Below are 25,967 nucleotides of genomic sequence, written 5' to 3'. Positions count from 1 at the left end.
CCAGCAGTGGAAGAATGAATGAAGAAAAAGTGAGACAGATATACCCACACACAATGGAGTATTATTCAAGCAAAAAACCAAGGAAATCTTGCCATTGGGACAACATGGATGGACCTTGAAGGCATTAAGTTAAATGTGATACACAAATACTGCATGATCTCATTTATATGTAAAACCTAAAAAACAAACAAACAAAAAAGGCCAACTCATAGACACAGACAACAGACTGGTGTTTCCAGAAGTGGAGCAGCGGGTTGCTGGTCAAAAGGTACAAACTTCCAGTTATAAAGTAAATAAACCACAGAACGCAACGTGTACTCTAGTAACTATAGTTAGATATTGCATTGTACATTTAAAAACTGACTGAGAGAGTTTATCTCAAAAGTTTTCATCACAGAGGCTTTCCTGGTGGCTCAGTGGTAAAGAATCTGCCTGCCCCTGCAGGGGACATGGTTTGATCCCTGGCCCGGGAAGATCCCACATGCCACAGAGCAACTAAGCCGGTTCACAACTACAGAGCCGGTGCTCTAGAGCCCAGAAACTGCAACTACTGAAGCCCTCGCACCCTAGAGCTTGTACATCGCAACAGAAACCACTGCAAGGAGAAGCCCACGTGCCACACCCAACTAGAGACCAGCCCCCGCCCTCCGCAATTAGAGAAAGCCTGCATAGCAAGGAAGACCCACTGGAGCCAAAAATAATACATTAAAAACTTTTTTCATCACAAGAAAACAAAAATTTGTAACTATGTATGGTGACAGATGTTAACTAGACTTATGTGGTGATCATTTTGGAAAGCATATAAATGCTGAATCTTTACATTATATACCTGAAACTAATATAACGTTATATGTCAATCATAGCTCCATAAAATAACACATTTTTAGAAATAGGTACATTTTGCGTTTGTTGTTTCCAGGCCCTGAGAAATAATCTATCATATGTCAAGCCACCTCTGCCTTACGTAGTATCTGCCTAGATATCTCCCTATCTCTGAGTTAAAAACATTAAAATGATTAAGATAGACTCCATTACATAACAAAACCCCACACATCTTTACTATAAAATTTCCACAGGTTCTGGAAATAAATCAGATCATTAAGAGAAAATTCAGAAAGTCTATCAATTTCAGATCATACCTGGCTTTGCATTTCCGGTCTTACAGGGTATGTACTTGGGTAAGGAGCCCGAGGTCGGGCAGTAGAATTCCAATAGCTAGTATTGTAACTAGGATATGGTGGCTGCTCCTAAGGGAAAAAAGGAAAGTAAATTCACTTTTACTTACTTTTCCTTACATCATTCTGAAAAGCTGATATAGAAGCAGTTGTAAGCATGGAAGAAGTCAAGAGACAAAAAGCAATGAGACCCCATTCTAAAATCACTGGTTATTAAAACTGATGCAGATACATGGTGAACTGTGTGTCTGAGAACAAAGCAGTTATTAACTGTTCTTGTGTATTATGCCACTTATATACAATAACAAATGATATACCTACTATGTCCAGACAATTAACCAAAACCAGAGACATTCAGTTCCTTTATCCCTCTCCAATCCCTAACCCATCACTACTAATTTAATGAGTGCAGCCCAATTACAGTTGTTTGCCATTGTTAAGAGTAGCATTTACTTATCTCAATAGCTTTGCAACTTCAAGTTAACATTTTACTATTAAGTGAAAAGTGAAGTCGCTCAGTCGTGTCCGACTCTGCGACCCCATTGACCAGGCTCCGCCGTCCATGGGATTCTCCAGACAAGAGTACTGGAGTGGGTTGTCATTTCCTTCTCCAGGGGATCTTCCCAACCCAGGGATTGAACCCAGGTCTCCTGCATTGTAGGCAGACACTTTTACAGTCTGAGCCACCTGGGAAGTCTTTTACTATTAAACTTTACTTCAAATGCAAATGTCTTCAATACTCTACTTCTTTGCCTGCCACACCCCTAGCTTTTTACATTCTTCCACTTTCTGCTAGGCTAAGCTTTCTCCTGGTGAAAGTGAAAGTAAGTGAAGTCGCTCAGTCGTGTCCGACTCTTTGCAACCCCATGGACTGTAGCCTGCCAGGCTCTTCTGTCCATGGGATTCTCCAGGCAATAGTACTGGAGTGGGTTGCCATTTCCTTCTCCAGGGGATCTTCCCAACCCAGGGATCAAACCCGGGCCTCCCGCATTGTAGTATCAGGAAATTAGGTAGAATAATTACCACTCCAAGGAGAAAATCTAGCTATGACATTAATTTCTACAGCTTTCACTCCAATCATTTGCAATAAGCCAAAATACTCTGATAAGAAACAAGATCAACTCAAAACTTCTCAGGCTATTTTAATATATGCACTTTTTATCCCATAAATTGAGCTATTTTGCTTTGAGCTTTATAGTTTAATTTTAAGCTTAAATAGGATCTTCAAATCTTCAAATATGGTTTCACAAAGAAATTCACTGGCAGTTGTAGTCACTGAGAATTTAATTATCACCATCTGAGCTTAACTGCACTACTTACCAGTTTCATAACACTTTGTTTTCAAAGCATGCAGTTATTCCACATGACATTATACAAGCTGGGCAAGTAGCATCTCCTTTACATAATAAAGCAACTAGAGCAATATAGAAACAAGCAAACTTCACATTCTAACAACCAGATTTCTCAATCAGGCAAATTCTCCTGATTAATGACTCCCCTTCCTTCCCCCCAGTAAAGTGGCATTTGACTAATTAACTGTTTCTCTCTACCAAGAATTTGAATCTTAATTAAAAAGAGGTGAAAACACAAGAGTTGAAGCTGACTCACCCCAGCAATGGTGAACCGACACCTAAATCCCCAGAACTTCCTTGGTTTCTGTCCCTTCCTACTGATTCTCCAAAGCCCCCACACATTTTTACTGCCTCTCCACCTTCCCTCTCCTCACTCCTTCCTTACTCAGCTTTCCAGCACCTTCATCCCTTACCACTCTCCCTCAGAGGTACTCACCCTGCAAAAACCAATTACCCACTGACTTCCCATCTGTACCTCACCAAAGTATTAGTGGAGAGAAACACAAGCTCTCTGGATTCACACAAGCAGACCCTCAGCATGGCCTAACAACCACACCACCCTTCCTGGGGATGTTCATCCCACTCTGCACAACAGCTAATATTTCACCTTTTTGTCCTCTCAGATCTCCAGCATCCTCTTATGATGACACCCCTCACTCATCAACTGGTAACTTTATCTCATCTTTCACAAAAAAAAAAAAAAAGCAGCAATCACACAGAAACTGTCTTCCTACTTTCTAAAGTTACCAATCTGTCCCTGTCTTCTCAGAACGTGTGCATGAACTGTCTTTGGCCCTATTAAAAGGCCAAATCCCTCCTCAGCTCTGGACCACATAACTTCTTACCATCTACAGAGCTTTCACGAATCATCTATTTCTCCTAGTAGGGCGGATTGCCTCTCTTAAAATACCAACTTGCCCTCATGACTACCCTAAACAAATATTAAAACCTATTTTTAAACTACTATAATTAACAGTGTGACAAGTGATTGGGTGTCTAATGAACAATAACTTGATTAACAATAACCTGATAGTTGCTGAAGATGAGTGATGGATATCTGAGAATTTTACTACACTAGTTTCTCTACTTTTACACAATGAATGTGTCACAAGTTTCCATAACAAAAAGTTAAAAAACAAAGCTATGGGGCAGAAGGTAGACTTCCCTTAAATACATCTTGTTTTGTACATTTGACTTTAGAATAATTATGAACATTTTACATAATTATGAAAGATAATGAAGTATTTTTAAATCCCTGAAAGGAAGCAAAATAAAATAAACACTAAATATTGAATTGATAAGACACTTCACAGGAGGAAATTCTTTCAACTGAGTATAAAGCACAGTAATCTGACCAACATTACAACTGAGGTAAATAGTCTGCAGACTCCCCCAGATGAATTTTTCAGTAAGCATATTAATAATTACCAACATTGTTGGTACTGCTAATGAATGATTACACTGGTGTGATTGGAAATCAGTATTTTCATAATGGGAGGTGAGGTATACAAGAATAATGAAATCAAGAGGTTTCCCAGGCGGCTCCGTGGTAAAACATCCACTCGCAGTGCAAGAGACGCAGGAGACGCGGGTTCAGTCCCTGGGTTTGGAAAGATCTCCTGGAGGAGGAAATGGCATCCCACTCCAGTATTCTTTTCTGAAAAGTCCCATGGACAGAGAAGTCTGGCAGGCTACAGGCCATGGGGTCACAAACAATCAGACACGACTGAGCGACAGCGCACACACGTTTCACTCCTTTATTTCAACAAATGTGTCTGAGGACCCACGATTAACCAAGCACTGCACTGTTTGGAGGAACGTGGAGGCCCCCCCAGAGTTTACACTCCTCAGAGGAGGGAGATAAGCCATAGCCAAACAATCAACAGAAAGAATAATGAATTAAAAACCCCACAGTGCTGGAATTCCCTGGCAGCCCTCACTTCCACTGCAGGGTGCACAGGTTCCATCCCTGGCTGGGGAACAAAGATCCTGCAAGCCACCCAACAGGACTAAACAAAAAAAGTACAGTCCTTAAATTTATGTGAAAATTTAAAATTCAAACTGTATTTTATCTTTAAAAAAAACCCTAACAAATTGATAGTCACACATATACAAAAAAATTAATTCAAGTAACTCTTGAACAATCTTCTGAAGGATATCGTTAATGGTATACCTTCTAAAGGTAAAAGAAATGCAAAGAAATGCTGTCATTTGAACCCAGCCTGGGATCTGAAGATGAGCCCCTGCCGCAACCTCACAGAACGTGAGCAGCAAATAGTCACTGCTGTAAGCTACAACTCGGAGTTGTTTTTTACTACAGGAAAAATCAACTGATAACTAAACATCAAGTTGGTAACATAACCATACAGAAAAAAGAATTATTTCTAATGACTTTTAAATCATATTACTTTGACTGTACATTCTCAGTGGAATATATTCCAAGGACCAGATGAATGGTAAAGAAACCTCAACTGCATCCATTAGTTATCTCTTAGTCAAAATACTGGTATTACTACTTGCGCTAACAGCTTCAATGAGACATAATTTACTACCATACAATCTGCTCATTTAAACTGTGCAAGTCAATGGTTTTTAGTATATCCAGATATACGAAAGCAATATATGTGATCATCACCACAATCAATTGCAGAACATTTCAAACCTCAAAAGAAACTGTTTCCATCAGCTACACCCTCCTATCTGCCATTCTATAGCCCTGCACCACCACTAATCTATCTCTATAGATATGCCTACCCTGGACACTTCATATAAATGGTAGCATGTATCATATAATATGTGATTTGTGGTATAAATTCTGACTGGCTTCTTCCACTTATGACTCAGGAAATTACAAGGGTTTCCAAGAGACCTATGCCAAAAACCTGGGCTAGAGATCAATATATATGTATTTTTGTTCTATTATCTCACACAGCATAGAGTTGAACCTTTTTTTTTAATCCAGTCCGACAATCCCTGTCTTTGATTGGATTGTTTAATCTATTCACAGTTGGTGCTATTATGGATATAGTTGGATTTACATCTGCCATTTTACTTTCTGTTTTCTATATCTCATATTTGGTTTTGTTCCTCTGTTCTTCCTTTACTGCTTTTGCATCAAGTGAGTATTTTCTAATGCAGCTTTTTAATTTCTTTACTGAATATATATAAATATTTGTGGAGCTGTTAAACTCCACAAATTTTCAGCTTATTTCTCTACTATTTCAACAAGACCCTGGGATGTGAATTGTTCCACAAACTGATCCAATCACATCTGGGTTCCTTGGAAGGGACACCTCCCAAAGTCAGTGTCTTGAGATGTGTTCTGACTCTGAGGGCTCCTCCCAGCTATCTCCTTCCCCAGTTCTCTCCAGCTAACTAGCTGGCCTACCGTTTAGTCTTTATCTGCAGTGAATCTACCGATCTCCTCCCAACTGCCTTTCACAGCAACCTCAAAGTTTCTGAGAACATCCTCAGGCTTCAGCTTAGCCATATTCTGATGCAAATAAAGTCAGTTCCTTTGGGAAAACATTAGGAACTACTGGTTTTACATCTTCCGCCTCCAGAGAAAAATGTCTGAGGCACATTCTGCAGTTGGGTTGGGGACAAGGGTGTGCTTCTGTGAGAGACACCCCTGCAGTAAGAGCTGAGCACCTGGAAGCGGGAAGACAGGAGCCTCAGGCCTTCCCAGCGTGCCTCCAAACCAGGGACAGGGCGATCAGAGCCCCGCTGCCCTTCAAGGTAAAGCCCCCATTCCACAGGGAGGGTCAGGGTGGGGGTAGAAACACCACTACTGACCACACTTGCCCGGAATGTGGCCTCTGCAACAGTAGCTGGGGGCGAGATGAGCAATGCTGACGTGCTGTTCTCCCAGGATGGCTGGGACCTGGGGAGCCAGCAGCTTTGTTTTATTTGCCCTCCCGTCTGGAATGGAGTTTCTGTATCACCGAGCTGGGGTGGAAGAGGTGGAGGATCCCACAGAATCTCACTACTCTTACTGAGTTTGAGTACATTTTCTATCATAAATGTTTCTTCGTTTGCTAAATTCCCTGAAACGATTTCCAGAGACTTTAATATGGTTGTTTTTTAAAAATATTTTTCACCAGTTTATTGGAGGACTGGGCCCACAAGAGCTGCTCACACTGTCATGCCCGAGCTGGAACCTGGCATTATTTTAAAGTTATTTTATGTTATTGCAGGATTGAATTAATACAAGTATTTGTAATTACCTTAATATTGTTAGAAACCAAGATTTCCATATAAAATTAATAAATACAGTGCTCACTTAAGCAGCACATATACAAAAATTGGAACGATAACAGAGATTTAGTATGGCCCCTGCACAGGGATGACACGCAAATTCATGAAGCATTCCATATTTTTTGATAACACTGTATTGTAAATGATTGAAACTAGCGAACTAGCTAAGAGAATAGAACTTAAGTATTCTCATTAAAAAAAAGATAAATATGTGAGGTGCGATGGATGTGTTAATTCTTGATAGTGAGAATCCTTTCCCAACACATACATATAGCAAATTATCATATTGTATGCTTTGAATATATTACAATTTCATGTGTTAGTTGTACCTCAATAAAGCTGAAAATTTTTTTTAAAGTAATAAACACAATCTAAGAAGAAAAATAATCTGACATTAAATTTAAATTAACACAAATATGAACTCATTTATTTTTGTTTTAAAATACTTAGTCACAACATTGAAAATCAACTATACGTCAATAAAAAAATCTTTTTAAATGCTCATTTTGTATAACTCTGTTCATTTAAAAGGTCTAGAAGCAATGACAACACAATAGCAATCAGTACACCTCACACCAAATGTAACTTCTGTACCAGTGATCTTAAAAACTACTGGCCCTCAGCAAGGAGATCAAACCAGTCAATCTTAAAGAAAATCAACCCTGAATTTTCATTGGAATTTTCATTGGATACTGAAGCTGAAGCTCCAATCCTTTGGCCACCTGACACAAGGAGCCGACTCACTGGAAAAGACTCTGACACTGGGAAAGACTGAAACAAAAGGAGAAGGGGGCGGCAGAGGACCAGATGGGTGGATGGCACCACCGACACAATGAACGTTAATTTGAGCAAACTCCGGGAGATGGTGCAGGACAGGGAAGCCTGGCGCGCAACAGTCAATGGGGTCACAATGAGTCAGATACGAGTGAGTGAACGACAACTGGCCCTCAGTTCCAAACCCAGCATTCTGTAGCTGGCTCTGAGATGCAGGATCAGGAGTCTGCAAACACTTCTCTTTATCACTTGTTTACTATGTGATTCTGCCAATAGGGGGCACCAGGTTAGAGGAGGGAGAATGGGCTTGATCCTTCCTGTTTGCTTGCTTGCCTCCTGTTTCTGCCAGTGCCAGCCCAGCAAAGCCCGTCAACCTGCAGGCAGTGTTGGCCAGCAGCCATCTCCAGGCTCCTCTGGTTTCCTGAGAACTCCCTCGCAAGTACCAATACCAGGGCCTCCTTGGTTCCAGCGACAAAGGTCATTCTTCCAAGTTTCCAGGTTCTATTAATTCCACAATCTCTCCCTCTTTATTCCCCAGTCCCAAGAACTGAGGTTGTTCCCTGCCATAACTATCTTCTGAGTTACTTCCATATTCTCTTTTTACCTTTACAGATCTTTAACACCCATTTAACTAATTTCCTAAATCAAATTCTCTCTTATAAAGGAACTAGTGTAGGTTCTATTTTCCTATCCAGATCTTGACACACATAGCTTCTAAATAAAATTCTCTAATTAAAATAAAACAAAAATCAAGGCTTCTTAATGGAATGGCTGAGTATGACATCTGGGACAAGCTATATAATAAGCCTAGCATATCTTGTACCAGAAATCAAAGAAGCTGTCAAAAAATCATTGGGTCATGTCAAAAGAACTCCGAAGCCAAGAAGAGGGGAGGGGACTCCCATTGCCTTAATATAAGATCATTTAAGCAATAAAAAGAATGACTGCAACTGACTGAAACACATTTGAAACATTGAACATATATGTGTAGACATACCTACATGTTATGAGCTCATAAAAATATTTTTAAAAATAAGAACATAGTTCTCTTTCTGTAATTTTAATGGGGTTTAGAGATGAATAAACAGTTAATCTTTCATTTTATCCTCAGAGTCCTTTTTTTTAAACAGGTGGATAAATATTTATACCTTGATTGTGATAGTGGTTACATAATCATATGCATTTGTCAAAATTCACAGAACTATACCTTAAAAATGGTAACATTTATAATATGTAAATACATCACAATTTTTATATGAAAAAAGAATGTCAATGAAGCAGTAAAAATTATTTGTATTGTCTTTTTTTTTTTTTTTGTATTAAGTCTTAATTAAGAAGATTGCCTTTGCTTTTTTTTCCCCCTTTTGGACAAAATGGAACAAGTCTAAAAATATTTCCAATAACAAGGAAAGTCTGCAGCTCAACACCTTCCTGCTGCTGCTGCTAAGTCACTTCAGTCGTGTCCGACTCTTCGAGAACCCATGGACTGCAGCCTACCAGGCTCCTCCGTCCATGGGATTTTCCAGGCAAGAGTACTGGAGTGGGATGCCATTGCCTTCTCTGCAACACCTTCCTAACATGACACTAATTCTATGAAATAGCATTTGGTTTCACAGGAAGCTGGCTGAAGCTGTTCTATAAATCAAGTTGCCAATTTTATTATGTGCCCAAGTCTTTCCAAACTTTTTATGTGCTGTCTGAAACTAGCCAAGGTAATGCTAAAAGATGATATAAACTAAACAAGTATGATAAAAGGTTTTTTCAAGTGAGAATATCATGAATTAAAGTTCTTGTGATGAAGGATATTTTATTAAAATTATGCAAGAACATAATGCAAGTTTACTTTCTTCTCTTTTGAAAAGAAATACCTAAATCTCAGGTGAAGGCTGAAGTCAACTCCTTTCATATTTATCTAGAAATACGTAGAACTATTTAGTAGAACTATCTAGTCCCATAAGAAGATAACTATTTCTTATGATATACGGTTAACTTTACAAAATGACTTGCCACCATGACTCCAAAAAAATATCCCCAGCCCAGACAAATCAAACAGCAGAGGGATCTGAGTAGTGCTGCTTCTACCTACGATCCATTTACAAATTTGTTATATTTTTTCACAAGAATTAGACAAAAATTATTAGAAAATTCCCAGGTGGCTTCCCAGGTGTCTGGGTGGTCGAGCATCCTCCTGCCAACACAGGAGCTGCAGAAGCCATGGGTTGGATCCTTGGGTCAGGAAGATCCCCTGGAGGAGGAAACGGCAACTCACTCGGGTATTCCTGCTGGGATAATCCCATGGACAGAGGAGCCTGACGGGCTGCATGCAGTCCATAGAGTTGCAAAGTGTTGGACATGACTGAGCACACACACACACATTAGAAAAATACATTATAAATTATTTTTATAGCAATCTGTTCCAAAAATCACTAAAAAGCACTTCCTGCTCCTGTATTGGCCCGTCATCACAAATCTCAGCTTTACTGTCACGTGGGTCTCTGCCGTGCTTCCCTACACAGCCTTCCTTTTCCCTAGCACCTGCTTCAAATACTCACCATATCAAGTTCTCAGCTATCCCATCCCACTTCCTTGACCCTCAGATAGCCTCCTGCTTCATCAACCATGAGCTGAAACTCCTGCAAAGCCCTCCCCTCCCAACAGCTTCATTTCCCCTTCTCTAGCTCTGAGGAGGTTTCTCGGGTCTTCCTCACTTCTTACTCCACCTCTCCCCAAGACACACTCCACCCTTCTGTTAGTATCTTTTTTCACAATCTACTAGCTTTCTCTCTCCTCTGTTGACAAACATTCTCAAGCCACTGAATCCTAAAAATGCTTCCCTCAACCCTGGTTCCCAGTCAAGTGGTCATTTTCTCATTTACTAATAGTTTATACTAGTTGTCTTCCCAAATCCCTCAATCATAACTTTAATACTATTTTAAAGTCCCACCACTAAAATCAACACTACTTTAACTGCCAATCCAAATGCTTCTCTTCAGTTCTCATATCACTAACCTGCAAAGTAGCAGTGGTCTATATTACATGACATCCTGCTTTTCCTCCTTTCATTGTCTTCTGGGTTTTCTCTCTCTGCCACCCTCCTAGATCTCAAAGCTCTCCCCTGGCAGCATAACCCAATCAGGTAATTCACCCATGCTTCCATGTAGTGACTCTCCAATCACTGTCTCCATCCCCTGACTCCCTGCTGAGTCCCACATCTATTGCTTTGTTCCCACAGACAACAACTCCTCAATGCCACAGACTGTAAAACTGGGTATCAGAAAACAAAAACAAAATCTCAGGCATCTCATTCATCAGTCTCATACACTGCATCCAGAGCTTGGTAACCACCATCACAAACTGGCTTCCAGCAGAAATGAAATAAAGGTGAGACTTCCCTCGTTGTCCAGTGGTTAAGAATCCACCTTGTAATGCAGGCGAAGGAGGTTCCATCCCTGGCTGTGGAATTAAGATCTCACATCCACACCGCAACAAACAATCCCACACGATGCAACAAAGATCCCACATGCCCCAACTAAGACCTGATGCAGCCAAACAAATCAACATCGTTTTTTGAAAAGAAATGATCCCTAGTTCTTTGGTACAAAACTAAACCACATCTTCCCATAAAAATCTATTCTTCCTTGTTAATCCTAGGAAATACTAAAAATTCAGAATCCTTCTGTTTCTCCTGCAATCCTCACTTCCAGTTGATACACACCTTTGAAAATGTCTTTTCAATCTATGTAACTCATTATAAAACACAACCAAAAAATAAGATAGATAGACGTGATAAATGTAATAAATGCTACTAAAATCTAGGTAGTGAGTATGTGGGTCTTCACGTACAATTACAACTTTTCTATGTTTGAAAATATTTATAATAAAATGTTGAGGAAAAAACCTATCTACATTCAGACTGTTCAAACACATGCCGTTTTCTTTTCTGACCTAATTTGGGAGCCTAACCTGAGCTGTCTCCCCAAACCCTCCCATTGTAACCATCCTGCAAGATGACTCCCAATGACTCCTGCCTTCTGTATGCACATCTGAGTGAAGATGCCTCCCACACTGTACCGGGGTCAGTCTCCGTGACTAGTAATGTATGGCATAAGTGAAGGTGTATCACTACCAAGATGAGGTTATAAGAGGCTGCGGCTTCCAGCTTCCGTCTATCTCGGCACTCTCTCAGATGACTTGTTCTTGGGGAACATGTGAATCAACCAGTTGTTGTTCAGTCACTCAGCCATGTCCAACTCTTCGCAACCCCGTGACTGCAGCACACCAGGCTTCTCTGTCCTTCACTATCTCGTGGAGCTTGCTCTAACTCATGTCCATTGATGATACCATCCAACCATCTCATCCTCTGTCACCCCCTTCTCTCTTGCCCTTAAATTTCCCCAGCATCACGGTCTTTTCCAATGAGTTGGCTCTTCGCATCAGGTGGCCAAAGCATTGGAGTGTCAGCTCAGCATCAGTCCTTCCAGTGAATATTCAGGACTGATTTCCTTTAGGATTGACTGGTTTGATCTCCTTGCTGTCCAAGGGACTCTCAAGAGTCTTTTCCAGCACTTCAGTTCGAAAGCATCAATTCTTCGGTGCTCAGCCTTCTTTTTGGTTCAGCTCTCACTTCTGTACATGACTACTTGAAAAACCACAGCTTTGACTAGACAAACCTCTGTCGGCAAAGTGATGTCTTGTTAAAAGCTTTGGGCAGGGCCTGAGATACAGCATTTCCAACAAGCTCCTAGGTGATGTATGTGCTGCAAGCTTAGGAATCAAACTACAGCGCTGCAAGTCTAGCTAACAAAGTAAAAAAAGAAAAGAAAACAGTAAGAGGTTCTCCATTTTTCTCCTGCCATATTTAAATACATTAATATAGAGTCAAGCCTTTGTAATGGTTCAGAGCAACCTCATCTCAACGCGTTCAATTCCATTGTGCAACGCTTCTCAAACATGATATGCATATGCTTCACCTGAGGATCTTATTAATCTGCAGCAGCAGTAAGTATGGAGGAAGAAAGAGTCTGCACTTCTAACAGCACCCTAGCAAAGCTGAAGCTTCTGGTCCATGGCCCACAGTTTTAGAGTACAGTTGTAAAGGGTTCCTATACCTTTTTTAAGTCTGACATGTTTGGCTATATAAAAATGCAAAACATATGTCAAAAACCACAAAAAAGTCAAAAGACAAGCCACAGATTTAGAAAAAACATTTGCAGTATGTAGGACATCACGTTTATTTTTTGTATGAGTTTCCTACTGCTACCTAAGAAATTATCATCCGATACTTTTTGAGTTTCAGAAATATCTGCCTGAAAGACTCTTGAAATGATTGACAAATGCCCATCACACATTCCAGCTTTATCCTCCACCCCTCCAGCACCATCACCCACCTGCGTGCACACCTGTTCTCCACCTTAACCTCCAACTCCCTGCACGACACTGAGATCTTAACTTCCCTAACCTTAAAAAAAAAAAAAAAGTCACAAAGTCATGTCCAACCCTTTTGTGACCCCACCGACTGTAGCCCGCTAGGCTCTTCTGTCCATGGGACTTCCCAGGCAAGAATACTGGAGTGGGTTGCCATTTCCTTCTCCAGGGGACTTTCCCAGCCCAGGGATCGAATTCTTTACTGCTGAGGCACCTAGGAAGTCCTCTCTAACCCTAACCAAAAACAAAAACAAAACATATTTTTGTTTTGATACCACAGCAAGTCCAGGCAGAGTCTTCAGCTCAGCAGGCCTCCCCTCTATCCCTTCAAGTGAGCCTCAGTCTAGTTTGCCTACTTACAGACCAAGTATTTCATCACGCTACTCCGTCATGGGACCAAAATCCCACAGCTCCTTATTCCAGATTTAGACAGAGAAATTATGGACCGTTCTTAACAATTAACCTCTCACTACATGTTTTTTCTCATACAATTTTTTTAAAGATATAACATACCATAAAACTCACCCTTTTAAAGTGTACAATTCATGGTTTTAATATACTCAGACCTGTGCAGCTATCGTCATTAAATCCAGAATATTTTCATCATCCCCAAAGGGAACTCCATACCCTTTATCTATCTTCCTCAATGTCCCCAGGTCCACAGCCCCTGGAAACAAATTTTTCTACAGATTTCTATATCCTGGATTTTTCCAAAAAATGGATTCATACAATATTTGGTCTTTGCGTCTTCATCCATGTAGCATATGTTCAAAGTTCATCCATTTACAGCATGTCTCAGTACTTCATTACTTTCTACGGCTAAACAATTTCATTGCATAAATACCCTGTGCTGTGCTGTGCTTGGTCGTTCGTTCAGTGCTGTCTGACTCTTTGCGATCCTATGGGCTGTAACCCGCCAGGCTCCTCTGTCCATGGGGATTCTCCAAGCAAGAATACTGGAGTGGGTTGCCATTCCCTCCAGGGGTACAAATATACTATTTTTATCAATTCTTCAGTTGATGAGCATTTGGGATATTTCCCTTTTTTGGCTATTATAAATAACGTTGCTATGAACATGTGTGTACAGGTTCTTATTTGGACATGTTTTCAGTTCTCTTGGGTATATATCTAGCAGCAGGCTTGCTAACAGTACACTTAACGTTTTTACGAACTGCCAAACCGTTTTCCAAAACACTGAACCATTTTACATTTCCACCAGCAATGTCTGGGAATTTCATTATTAAATTTCAACCAATGAGAATGTTATAATTCCTGAAGACAAGAAGAGGTGTGCCCTCACCATAGAACCGTAATCCTCTACGAAGAATATTGCATTAACAAAACAGAAGTATATTTCCGGCACGACGACACAAAATAAAATGTCAGAGGTCTGAATACATTGAGCAAGTGAGTTAACCTTTCACGGCCAGTAGTTCTTCCATCGTAAAACGGGGACGCTGTGATGACATCTACGTCGCAGTCACCGTTAAGATTATATACAACCCACGGATAGGTGCTTTCCAACACTAATGATGATCGGTGATTCAATGCCGGGCAATGCTTTAGGGGCAAAGGGCTAAATGCCCAGGTCCCTCCCTTTCCTTCGCGTTCCTTCCCAGCGGGAGGGGGCTGCGGCCACCTCCCTCCTCGGAGAGAGCCGGCCCCCACGAACCACGCAGGATAAATTGTTAGGATTGGAAAAGCAAAGCCAGGTCAGTCCAGCCCAACCTCGTCCCCCAGATGAGAGATTCACAGCCTTCTACTCAGCTTAGCAGGTTCAGCGCAGATTTTTTTTTTTTCCTGGTAAGAAAACATTTATTACGGCTGAAGCACAACAGGAGGGGTAGAGAAAACACAAGCATATACCCCCACCCACGATCCTAGTCTCTTGTCTCTCCAAAGCCGTAATAGGAAAACGCACGAAACCCAATTCATTACGAACTCTTGGGAGCTGTATCAATCCCAATGGCCCTCACCCCCAAAGACTCCCCTATCGGACCCCCTACCCCACCCCGGGGACCGGTGGCGCAAAGCTCACCTGGTGGCCTCCGCCAGCACGACCCGGCTCTGACCAGGCGCCTCCAGACGAGTAGTAGCCATCGCCTCCTCCGCCTTCCCCCGGCCAGGTGGTCTCCGCCGGGCCGCCCCCGCGCCCCCGCCAGGAAATGGGAGGCTGGGGAGGCTCGGGGCGCGGGGGGTAGATGGGCGGAGGCGGGTGCACCGGCACATCTCCACTCCCAGGCCCGTAGTAGCGGCCATAAGACGGGCCGTCACTGGGGCCGTAGCCCGAGCGCCTCAAGGCCGACATGGGCTCTGCCGCCCCCAGGCGCTTCCCGCCCCCCTGTCCCCCACGGCCGGCCCACCGCGCAGGCGCCGGCGGGGGAGCGCGAATGGACCGCAGGGAAAGGGGGTCGGCCTGCAACAGCCAATCCTAGGCCGGGTCCCGCCCCCCTCCGCTTCCGCGTCCTGAGAGGCCGAGGGCGGTGTCCGTGACTCTGGGGTCTAGGAAGCAGGAGAACAAGCGTTCCTAAAAGGGAGAACACACCTCCGCACTGTCGGTGCAGTCTAGACTCCTCTTCCCCGTTAGGGATATGGAAAAGGTATCGCGGGGCGGGGGTAACCACATGAACGGTCCCACCTCTTCCTGAGGGCGGGCACGTGATGCCGGAAGTGGGTGGGGCGACATGGCGGCGTTTCCTGCAGGCCCCGGCTACTGAAAGCCGGGGCGGCGGCGTTGGTCCGGGTCCGGGTTCCTGTCCCGGTCCCGCAAAGGCGGCGACCGCGGTAAGGAGGAAGGAGGTGTGGGACGCGCTGGCCCACCGCCGCTATACACTGCAGCTCTGTCTCTACTCAAAATGAACTATATGCCCGGCACCGCCAGCCTCATTGAGGACATCGACAGTGAGTAGTTCATCTCCTCAGAGTGGAGTCTGGGGTGAGACCCTTCCTCCCAGGAGGGTGCCTCTTAAGGAGGAAGCTGATAGAATGAGCCCGGGCCAGGGGCGGTTTGTTTTTAGTGCAGTTCTGGACGTTCGGCGTTGGCATCCTCCGGAGGATGCCTGAGTCACGGGACACACCGTTTGCCACTTCTCGCCTACTCCCTGTACCCCGCCTCTCGCAGCTTCCACCGGTCCCCTGGGCAAGCTGTAGAATTCATTTCTGCTTTTCAGGGATGCAGCTGCTGAAGCTCATATGTGAAGGTTACCGTTTCCCCGGTCCATTGTCTCTCACCTGTGGTATTTCGAAATATCAGGTGATTACTGGGTGGATGAATGAGAATTCTTAGAGAAAGGATTCTTGCAGAAACGAAAATAGTAATACAACAGCTGCTGCTGCTGGTGCTAAGTCGCTTCAGTCGTGGCCGACTCTGTGCGACCCCAAAGACGGCAGCCCACGAGGCTCCCCCGTCCTTGGGATTCTCCAGGCAAGAACACTGGAGTGGGTTGCCATTTCCTTCTCCAGTGCATGAAAGTGAAAAGTGAAAGTGAAGTCGCTCAGTCCTGTCCGACTCTTAGCGACCCTATGGACCGCACTACCAGGCTCCTCCATCCATGGGATTTTCCAGGCAAGACTACTGGAGTGGGGTGCCATTGACTTCTCCGAATACATCAGTTAGACTTAATTAGCACTAAACTTAGGGTTTATACTGTGTGGCCGTTTGCAGTCTTTTACCGTTTGGGAGTATTTAGCTTTTCAGACTAGGTAGTGACTTTTCCAGAAAGACTGAGTCACTTCAAACTTACTTTTTTTCTTCCTTTAGTTTTCTTTTGCTGTTAAGGCCTCCCTTATCCCAGTCACTACCCTGAAGAAGAGCTCGGTTGTATCTCGTTTTTCCAAACTCTCATCTGTGAGTTACACCTAAAACAACTTTTAGGTGTAACTTTTTTAAAGTTGTGCCAATTGTGTGATCTGTCTCATTAACTTGTAATTGCTGCGAAACAGTTACACACAGTTCCAAACAAGTTGAGCAATCTGCAGTTACTGTGTATGTAAAGAGTGAATTTGTGATGAAATCCTCTTGCTATCGTCTGAAATCACTTTTTAGATCCAAATTAGTGATTTTGCTACTGAAGGGAATGTAGTGTAGCTTGGATCAAATTTATGTGTGGATAACCACTGTACAGGCCTGTCTGTAACGTGTAATGAAATCTTTAATTCTAGTTGTCTGAGGATGGTGCCCTCACCTCTCTTGTTATGTATCTGAGTTATTTGAGATCCCTAGCACATCCTGCCATTCTACTAAAAATAATTGTTTTTCTCAAGTCTCTAACCTTTTTTTTGCAGATTCCAAGCCCCTCCTTTACTGAGTGGTTTCAAATCATTTCATATGCAGCCTTCACTGCAACACACACACACAGTTTCATCCTCTTTCCTCAGTCTTTCTGTATTTTCACCCATCCTCTCATCTCAGTTGGAAGTATTCCTCCCTTTCAGTCTGTGTCTTATTTCGCTTTCCTTCCAGCTACTTCTGGAATCCATTAATAGCCTTTTTCTCTCATATCTCTTGCTCCCCCTCATGTATGTTCTTGTCTGTCATATTTTTTTTTTCAGTTATATTTCACCATCAAATTCCCATTCCTTTTTTCACATCTGTACCCCCAAACCTCTTAAATCATCTCCCATTTTAACTCTTATTTCCTGGCTACCTGGAGTAGACCACCTCTATCACCCTGCAATCAGATTTTTTTGTCAACACACTACTGAAACTGCAATCTTAAAAGACATCTGTCTAATGCATTCTTTCCTCTTTTTGGCACACTGATACCATTATCATATGATTCTTCATTTTCTTGATTTCTGCAACACTGGTACTTGATTTTCTTATCTCTGCAACAGTTATTGTTTCCTAAAATAGATGGACTCCTAGGTTCCATCTTTGAACGCAGCTTTATTTAAATCTCTAGAAGAATTCCTGGACTTTAATAATGATATCACCTCTTTGTGGACATACTGAAAATTGCTCTGATCCAGACTTCTTTGGCCTTCCAGTCTTAACATCTCCAGTTGCAGCTGACGTTTCTGCACAGGTGTCTTGATACTACTTGAAAATCACAACAACAAAACACCTTCCACGGGATCTTGCTTCTTTCACTCCTAACTTTTGGTACATGGTCCTCCCTGACAGGATGACTCAAAATTCTTGCATCATCTTTAACCCATCTCTTCAGCTTCCCACTCTCTTACACACATATCCACATATACAAACGCACTTGGTTGACCAATTCCATCCCTTATAACTGCAGTGTCTTGATCCTCTCATCCTTTCCCTTCTCATCTCTGCCCTGGTTCAGGTCTCTTCTTCATGTCTTGGACTCTGGTCATAGCCTCAAAACCATTCTCTCTTTTCTGCCAGTTGAATCTTCAGAGTTGTCTTGTTCCCCATGAAGTCACATCCAAACTCAGCCTGCTCCCAGTACTTTTCTGACTTCATCTCCTATTCCCTTCACACCCTCAACTTTTAGCCACACATTTGGATACACAGCTCCCTTTTCTTCTGCCTAAATTACAGATTTCCCTCCTCTTCCCAGACCCTGTCACTCTTCCCAGTCCCTGTCACTCTTCCCATGGCCAAAAATTATCTACCTTTTAAGGTCCATTGGAGAAGGCAATGGCAACCCACTCCAGTACTCTTGCCTGGAAAATCCCATGGACAGAGGAGTCTGGTAAGCTACAGTCCATGGGGTGGCCAAGAGTTGGACACGACTGAGCAACTTCACTTTCACTTTTTTTTTTCCCATTTATTAGTTGGAGGCTAATTACTTTACAATATTGTAGTGGTTTTTGTCATACATTGACATGAATCAGCCATGGATTTACATGTATTCCCCATCCCAATCCCCCCTCCCACCTTCCTCTCCACTCGATTCCTCTGGGTCTTGCCAGTGCACCAGGCCCGAGCACTTGTCTCATGCATCCAGCCTCGGCTGGTGATCTGTTTCACCCTAGATAATATATATGTTTCGATGCTGTTCTCTCGAAACATCCCACCCTCGCCTTCTCCCACAGAGTCCAAAATTCTGTTCTGTACATCTGTGTTTCTTTTTCTGTTTTGCATATAGGGTTATCATTACCATCTTTCTAAATTCCATATACATGCGTTAGTATACTGTATTGGTCTTTATCTTTCTGGCTTACTTCACTCTGTATGATGGGCTCCAGTTTCATCCATCTCACTTTCACTTTAAGGTCCAACTCAGATACCTCCAGCTAGATACAGTTTCTCTCACTCTCATGTAATTAAGATTCGCCCTCTTGTGGTACTTAATTATAGCCAAAAAAAAGCCTATAAATTCCTTCAGGAAAGACTCACTGTCTTATTGCACTGTTCTGCATCTTGTTGTTGCTCAGTCACTCAGTGCTGACCAACTCATTACAACCCCATGGACTATAACACGCCAGGCTTCCCTGTCTTTCACTGTCTCCCAGAGTTTGCTCAAACTCATGTCCATTGTGTTGATAATGCCATCCAACCATCTCATCCTCTCTTGTCCCCTTCTCCTCTTGCCCTCAGTCTTTCCCAGCGTCAGGGTCTTTTCCATTGAGTCGGCTCTTTGCATCAGGTGGCCAGAGTATCAGAGCTTCAGCATCAGTCCTTCCAATGAATATTCAGGGTTGATTTCCTTTAGGATTGACTGGTTTGATGTCCTTGCTGCCAAAGGGACTCTTCAGAGTCTTGCATCAGTTCTTTGGTGCTCAGCGTTCTTTATGGTCCAAGTTCTGCATTGTAGAAAGTACTTTATGCATGGCATTAAAGACGAATAAGTGATTTTTTGCTAGCTATTCTAGTGACTGGCTTACTGTCATTCTTCAGTGTCGGCTCAGAGTCACCTCTTCAGAGAGGTTTTCCCTAGCCACCTTCTCTTTTTTTTTTTTCTTCCCCTATGTTTATTTATTTACTTGGCTACACCAGGTCTTAGTTGCAGCACATGGTATCTTTAGTCGCAGCATGCACACTCTTAGTTGTGGCATATGAGATCTTGTTCCTGGGCCCCCTACATTGGGAGTGCGGAGTCTTAGCCACTGGACTACCCGGGAAGTCCCCACCACCCTCTCTTCTATAGCTTCTTCCCCTCCCTTTCTCATATTATTCTGCTATCTTGTTTTTATTCTGCTAGACTAATCACCATAGGTCATTTTTAAAAGTGTGTTTGCTTTTCTCCACCAGGCTTATAAGTTCATGAGGCTGGTGACTCTGAGTCTTATTCTCTACTATATGTCTAGGCCCCAGAATAGCACATAGCTCTCAATACATTCTGTTGAATTTTGCTCTGGTTTTATTATCAGCATCCTCATTTCACATGTCTTTGCTAACTGTTTTTACTTAAAACCGTCTCTGATTCCAGAGTGTGAAATAGAGACTCTCTGTCTAAGTTGAGGGGAAAATAATTTTGGAAAATTAAGATCATAAAGACCATCTAGATTAAATGTCCAAATTGGCAGGTATAGAAACTGACGTGATGCTGACAGGGTTTAACTGGCAAGCACCAGCACCTCAAGCCAGTCCGTTGAGCCCTCTGATTGCGTGCCCAGACCTTCCCCGCTCTGCTGCCCCTCTTAGATTCTTTTCACCAGCCATCTTCTCATCTAAACTAATCCCCAGCTCCTGTGGTCGTCCCTCTAGTTTCTCAGTGAACTCTGCCTTAAATGCTCTGTAAGAGGAAGTGGTCAAGCTTAATCTTCTATTAACTCTGTTTTTGTTTCCCTGTAAACGTTTGGGCTGAAGCTAACAGTTCGTTTTTTAAAGATCTCTTTTCCTCTCCCCAGAAAAGCACTTGGTCCTGCTTCGAGATGGAAGGACACTTATAGGCTTTTTGAGAAGCATTGATCAATTTGGTATGTATTACTCATGGACTTATCATAAGTCCATGATGATAAGAGCCATGATGGCTCTATCCATCCCATAATCTGGATGATAAGAGCTGCCCACTGTATTTTTGTGCTGTTTCGTATTGAAGTTTATTTATCTGCAACATTTTTCATGTACCTGGCAGGATGAATACTGTTTTAAGTCACTACATCATTGTTTTCTAAATTACAGTTAGGTGGTTTGAAAGCTTGTGTTTACAAGCTTATGTTTTTATTTCTAAAACTGGTTTTCACTACTAGAACATGTGATTACAGTGTTTTGGACTATTTTTTATTTTCCCCATTAGAGGGAGCCAGATGATAGAAATACACTCAGTCCACTGAAAAGGCTGCTCATTTGTACATTGGCTTGGGTGCGACTACTCTTCAAAGCAGTTCCTGCCCTGAAGGTAATCCCTCCCTGTCCAATGAGAAGTGGGTCAGAGGCCTTTCCTGAAGCTTTTTAGGGACCCCCCACATTAAGCTCAGGATTTTATACTTTGGGATACATCAGACTCAAGGTCTTAATCTTGATTCTGTCTCTTGTGTTTTCTAAAGAGACCTTATATTTGCTCCTGTCTTGAGGAACTTCCAGTTCATGTCAACATTTGCTGGACATTAGCTAGGTCAGTGGCTTTGGGCCTAAGGAAGAACAACATAATTGAAATATTTATAAGAATCACAGATGATAGTACTGTTTCTTGAAAGACGACAACAGTACCAACTGAAAGAAGAAAAGCAATTATTCTGCACAGGTTGTGGTTCTAAACTTTAAGTCAAATTCATCAGACTACATGAGGGGAAAGTAATGAATACTAAGGTTACTCTCAGATTACCGAATTATAGTCATCTGACAAAGGGGAAAAAAACAGATTACTGTTGTATCATAATCCATGAATACCTACATTGGATTGAATGAATCATCCGTACCGAAACAAAGTTAAATCTTTGGTAAATCATCACACATACATACCTGCACAAAGTAGAAAAAAATGTTTCCTTCTAAAAGAAAAAAAGATTATTTCTGCAGTTCTTTGGACTTTAGAGTTTTCCAAGTGCCCTATCATATTTTCTTATAGTCATGTTGATATCAGCAATTAACTCATAAGGAATTTAATTTTCTTCATTTATTTCCACCATCCTTCTTGTATTAGTGCAACATAATCCCAAGTACTCTATTTGCAGTTGTTTAAAAATCTCCAAGTGGTGTGTCTGAATGAAATAGGACGAGATGGTTTGAAATTTTAGCCTTTTCCAGAATTAGAAAGTTTGAAAACCATGTTCAGCTAGTCGTTTGTACTCAGGGTAACTGACTGAGTTGTGGGCCTTTACCTGTAGAGTAATTTGCACTAAATGTCTTTGTTTCTTCCCGGTACACTTGTAGCTAACCTAGTGCTGCATCAGACTGTGGAGCGCATTCACGTGGGCAAGAAATATGGTGATATTCCTCGAGGGATTTTTGTGGTCAGAGGAGAAAATGTGGTCCTGCTAGGAGAAATAGTAAGTGAAAACTGTTAAGCTGCTATGGCTGTTGATAATCATGCCAGTTAGGTTTCTTTTTGTCCTTTCAAGAAGGAAAAAATGTTTTCCGCCTTGACCCAGCTTCTCACAGGACACCACCAAATTAGCTTAAGAAAGGGATGTTATAAAAGGAGAGCTCCAAAGAAGAGTCAACTTTGTTTCAGTGCCTCCTGGCATATTAAAGATTTTGATCCCGTTAACAGTAAAATATCATTGATTTTTACCTGGTATCATAAAGAATACTGTCCTACATGGGAGTTTCTTGGCAGTCCAATGGTTAGGACTCCATACTCTCACCCGCAGAGGCCAGGGTTCAATCCCTGGTCAGGGAACTAAGATCCCAGGAGCTGAGTGGTGTAGCCATTATATATATAAAACACTGTCCCACACAAATGTGTTCATTAGTAGATTATTCTCATATCTTTAATAGCAGAAAATTGAAGCCTGATACCTAGCGAGAGAAGAATAGTCCAATGAAATATGGCTTACTAACACTGGAATAGTTTGTAGTCATTTAAACAGTTGGTTACACATGGTCTTTCATGACATAAAGGTAATTGGGTTTGGGGGAAAGGCACGTGGCATGTACAGTATGATATCTGTGTTTTTAAAGGGGGCAGGGGGAAAGAGTGACTGTAGAAGAAGCCTTTCTTAATTTTCTCAGAATGGACTCAACCTCACTTGGCTTCTTAGCTCCCAGGCAAGGAGGAGGTTCCTATTATCTGTCAGGAAAGCCAGCTGGCAAGTGAAAAGTTAAATCCTCTCAAGTGGTGTTTCTGTAGGTGTGAGTGTGTGTGTGTGAACCATTAGAAAACTACTCCTCCAAAATATATATTAGAACTACTCAGACATTTTTAAAGAAGATAAAACTTGATTTCACAGTTTACATGAAACATTTACTTTAAAAGCGCTTTATTTAATATCTTTGACTTGATCCGGGTGCTTCTGATTATTGCGTTTTCCAGGAAAATCAAACCTTGATTTTATCTTTAAAGTTTTCAGTACCATTTCCCAATCCCTAGCCACATGTTAAGTCAGGTTTACAGAAGTCTTTGGAGAGAAGCGGCTTGGTCTGTAGCTGTTTTTTGTGTGTGTGGTTGATGTAAAGCACCATGGTATGTATCCTGGGATGTGGGGGTCAGGATCGTTGTCTGACTGTACATTCAGAGGGACTGGCCAATCTGGATGGTAGGATGGTGGGTGATTATTTTTTCTTTCTTTTTTACTTTTCTGAATGTAACTTTTAGAGAGGAAATGTATTACTTTGCTATCAGGGGAAAGATTCAAGTCACAATACCACACACACTGCTTCAATTGAAGAGAAGAAAACAGCACAGATAGGCTTTCTGTGCCAGTTACCTTGGCATAGACACAGCCCTGTGTAGATGTATGTGAAGGGAAGAATTTGTGTTTATTCTTGAAGTGTCATTGTTTCCTGGGAGCCCTTTCGTGGAGAAGAGTACTCTCTTTTTTGTATGTTAACGGTTCAGATTCTGCAGAATTTTTTATAGTGGTATTACTAAAGAAATATGGTTCAGGACTGCTTCCACAGTTCTGTGAATCGATGGTCTGTTTGAAGACGTTGTGTACCAATTCTAGGAAAACTCAAAACTGGAAACCACTTGCATTCTGTAGACAGACTTGTTTGTGAAGTCCCTGGCTTCTACCTCAAGGATAATGAGACACACAGCCTTAAGTAATAAGCTGATTGTTGGGTAACAGCATTGTCATAACCACACGAATAGCTCAGCGCATAACATTGGAAAGTCCAGGAGGTAGGACACGGAGCCAAGAACATTGTCTTCCCTTCTGCTGCCCATGGGCTGTGAGGGAAGATCACACTTGATAATATATATTTTGCTGGATGCAGCTAAGTTTTGAGGGCAGGGCTTGCTTATGGAATTTATGTGGCTTTCGCTCTAACCTCTCTGGGAGAGTCCTCCATCTGCCGTGTCACCGCTGTGGCTTCCGAGGCCTTGGCCACCTCTTCAGATTAGCATCCAGCGGTAGGCTGGAACGCCTGGAGAGGTGGCGTTTGTGTTGTGTTCCCAGATTTTGTAAGTAAAAGTCAGAGGAGGATGAGAAATGTGAGTACCCTGTCCATAGAGGCTTTCCATGTTACAGAAACACCAAGTGATACCTAGATAAACTTCTTAAGAAGAAGAAACAGTCGGTTGATAGATAATTTTATAGCAAAATTCTGCATTATCAAGTTGGTTATCAGATGTTTAAGGTGTTCACAAATAAATATATTAGCATGTTTTACCATATTAAGTGGGAAATGTAGCCAATATTTGGGAAGAATGTTGGGGCCAAAATGATTTACTAACCCAACTGGTTTGCTGAGGTTTTCTCCGGAAGACTAGTTGTCATGGGGGAGAAAGAAGTCCTGTGTTAACAGAGGGCCCATTGATGGCCTTTGGCTTGGAGGCTGGGGGTCAGGGGTGCTACTTTGAACCAATGTTTTTACTTCTTAGCAAAAAAAAAGAACAGCCACAGAAGTTAGGCTGACTTGGACCGTGTGTAAGTACAAAATTTATTCTAAGCTACCTTGACCTCAGCGACTTCTCTCTTGGATTCCCTGGGGCTGGGGAAGTAGCTGTAAGAAAAGTAGTTCTTAACTGACGTAGGCTTGACTTTGAACAGACTGAAGCCTTGTTACGCACACCGACACTGATTCCTGTAAATCACACCCGTGTGCTCTGTGGGGTGTCGCCAGCCCTTTCTTCGTACAAGGTTACCTGTGCACAGGTGTCTGTGCCCTGGCACGAGCAGGGAAGGTAACTCAAGCCCGATACAGGAATCCGTTTGCCTTTAGATCCATGATGTTTTCTGTTCTTGGTCATGAGGTGAAGTTTTCCAAACCCGCTTGTTTTGTAGGACTTAGAAAAGGAGAGTGACACACCTCTCCAGCAAGTGTCTATTGAAGAAATCTTAGAAGAGCAGAGGGCGGAACAGCAGGCCAAGCTGGAAGCGGAGAAGCTGAAAGTGCAGGCCCTGAAGGACCGAGGCCTGTCCATCCCTCGGGCAGATACTCTCGATGAGTATTAAGTCTTCTGCTCAGAGACTGCCGCTCTCGGGGAGCGGGGCTGTCACCTCACACATGTGATGAGAGACTAGAGCTTCGAAAAGTCATTTTTGACTTCGTTCACAGATGCAACATGAAGAAATCATGTCTTGTGTTTTGTTTTTTTCGTTTTAATTACAAAATCATCGTTTAAAGAAACAGTGGCATGGACTCCTCTGACTCATCACTGTGGAGCCAGCAGCTACGACTTTACATTGCTCTTCTCACCCCAAATGAGTGGCTACAGGGGACAGTCTTCATTTACTTGTAAATAAAACTTGAATCTCAAAATTGCAGTGTTATTTCCCAAGTTTGAGTTGCCTTCAGTGACTGGGCATCATTTAACTTCTCTCAGAGGTATAAGCAGTCCACACACACACACATTGAATTTCCCTTCTGTCACAATTCCAGTCTGCTCTGGTTTTAATTCATTTATTTGGCTCTGCCAGGTCTTCGTTGCTGCATGTGGGACCTGTGGCATATGAACTCTTAGTTGTGGCATGCAGGATCTAGTTCCCTGACCAGGGATGGAACTGGGGCCCCTGCATTATG

At 42.4% G+C, this 25,967-nt stretch overlaps 2 protein-coding genes and 1 non-coding gene across 3 annotated transcripts in view; 2 read left to right on the top strand and 1 right to left on the bottom strand.

Annotated features, from left to right (window-relative positions):
• The window catches only part of BAG4 (BAG cochaperone 4), a 29,388-nt gene extending 13,822 nt beyond the window's left edge, over positions 1-15,566 (bottom strand). Inside the window, exons 1-2 of the mRNA XM_043454444.1 lie at positions 15,021-15,566; positions 1,140-1,247 (exon numbers count right to left, since the gene is read on the bottom strand). Coding sequence (XP_043310379.1) covers positions 1,140-1,247; positions 15,021-15,290 — 378 coding nt within the window. The 5' untranslated portion in view covers positions 15,291-15,566. The remainder of the gene's footprint in view (positions 1-1,139; positions 1,248-15,020) is intronic.
• Positions 6,802-6,907, top strand: LOC122432663. The gene has a single exon (XR_006266927.1). It is a non-coding gene; the product is annotated as a U6 spliceosomal RNA (small nuclear RNA).
• Positions 15,567-15,638: 72 nt separating the features above from the next.
• Positions 15,639-25,706, top strand: LSM1 (LSM1 homolog, mRNA degradation associated). The gene is made up of 4 exons (XM_043454446.1): positions 15,639-15,883; positions 20,747-20,815; positions 22,212-22,327; positions 25,229-25,706. The coding sequence occupies exons 1-4, from the start codon at positions 15,838-15,840 to the stop codon at positions 25,397-25,399; spliced, it is 402 nt and encodes a 133-aa protein (XP_043310381.1). The 5' UTR covers positions 15,639-15,837; the 3' UTR covers positions 25,400-25,706.
• The last annotated feature ends 261 nt before the right edge of the window (positions 25,707-25,967 follow it).

Source organism: Cervus canadensis, chromosome 31 (assembly GCF_019320065.1).
Source record: "Cervus canadensis isolate Bull #8, Minnesota chromosome 31, ASM1932006v1, whole genome shotgun sequence".
Lineage (NCBI taxonomy): Eukaryota > Metazoa > Chordata > Mammalia > Artiodactyla > Cervidae > Cervus > Cervus canadensis.
This window is presented reverse-complemented; position numbering and strand designations above follow the sequence as displayed.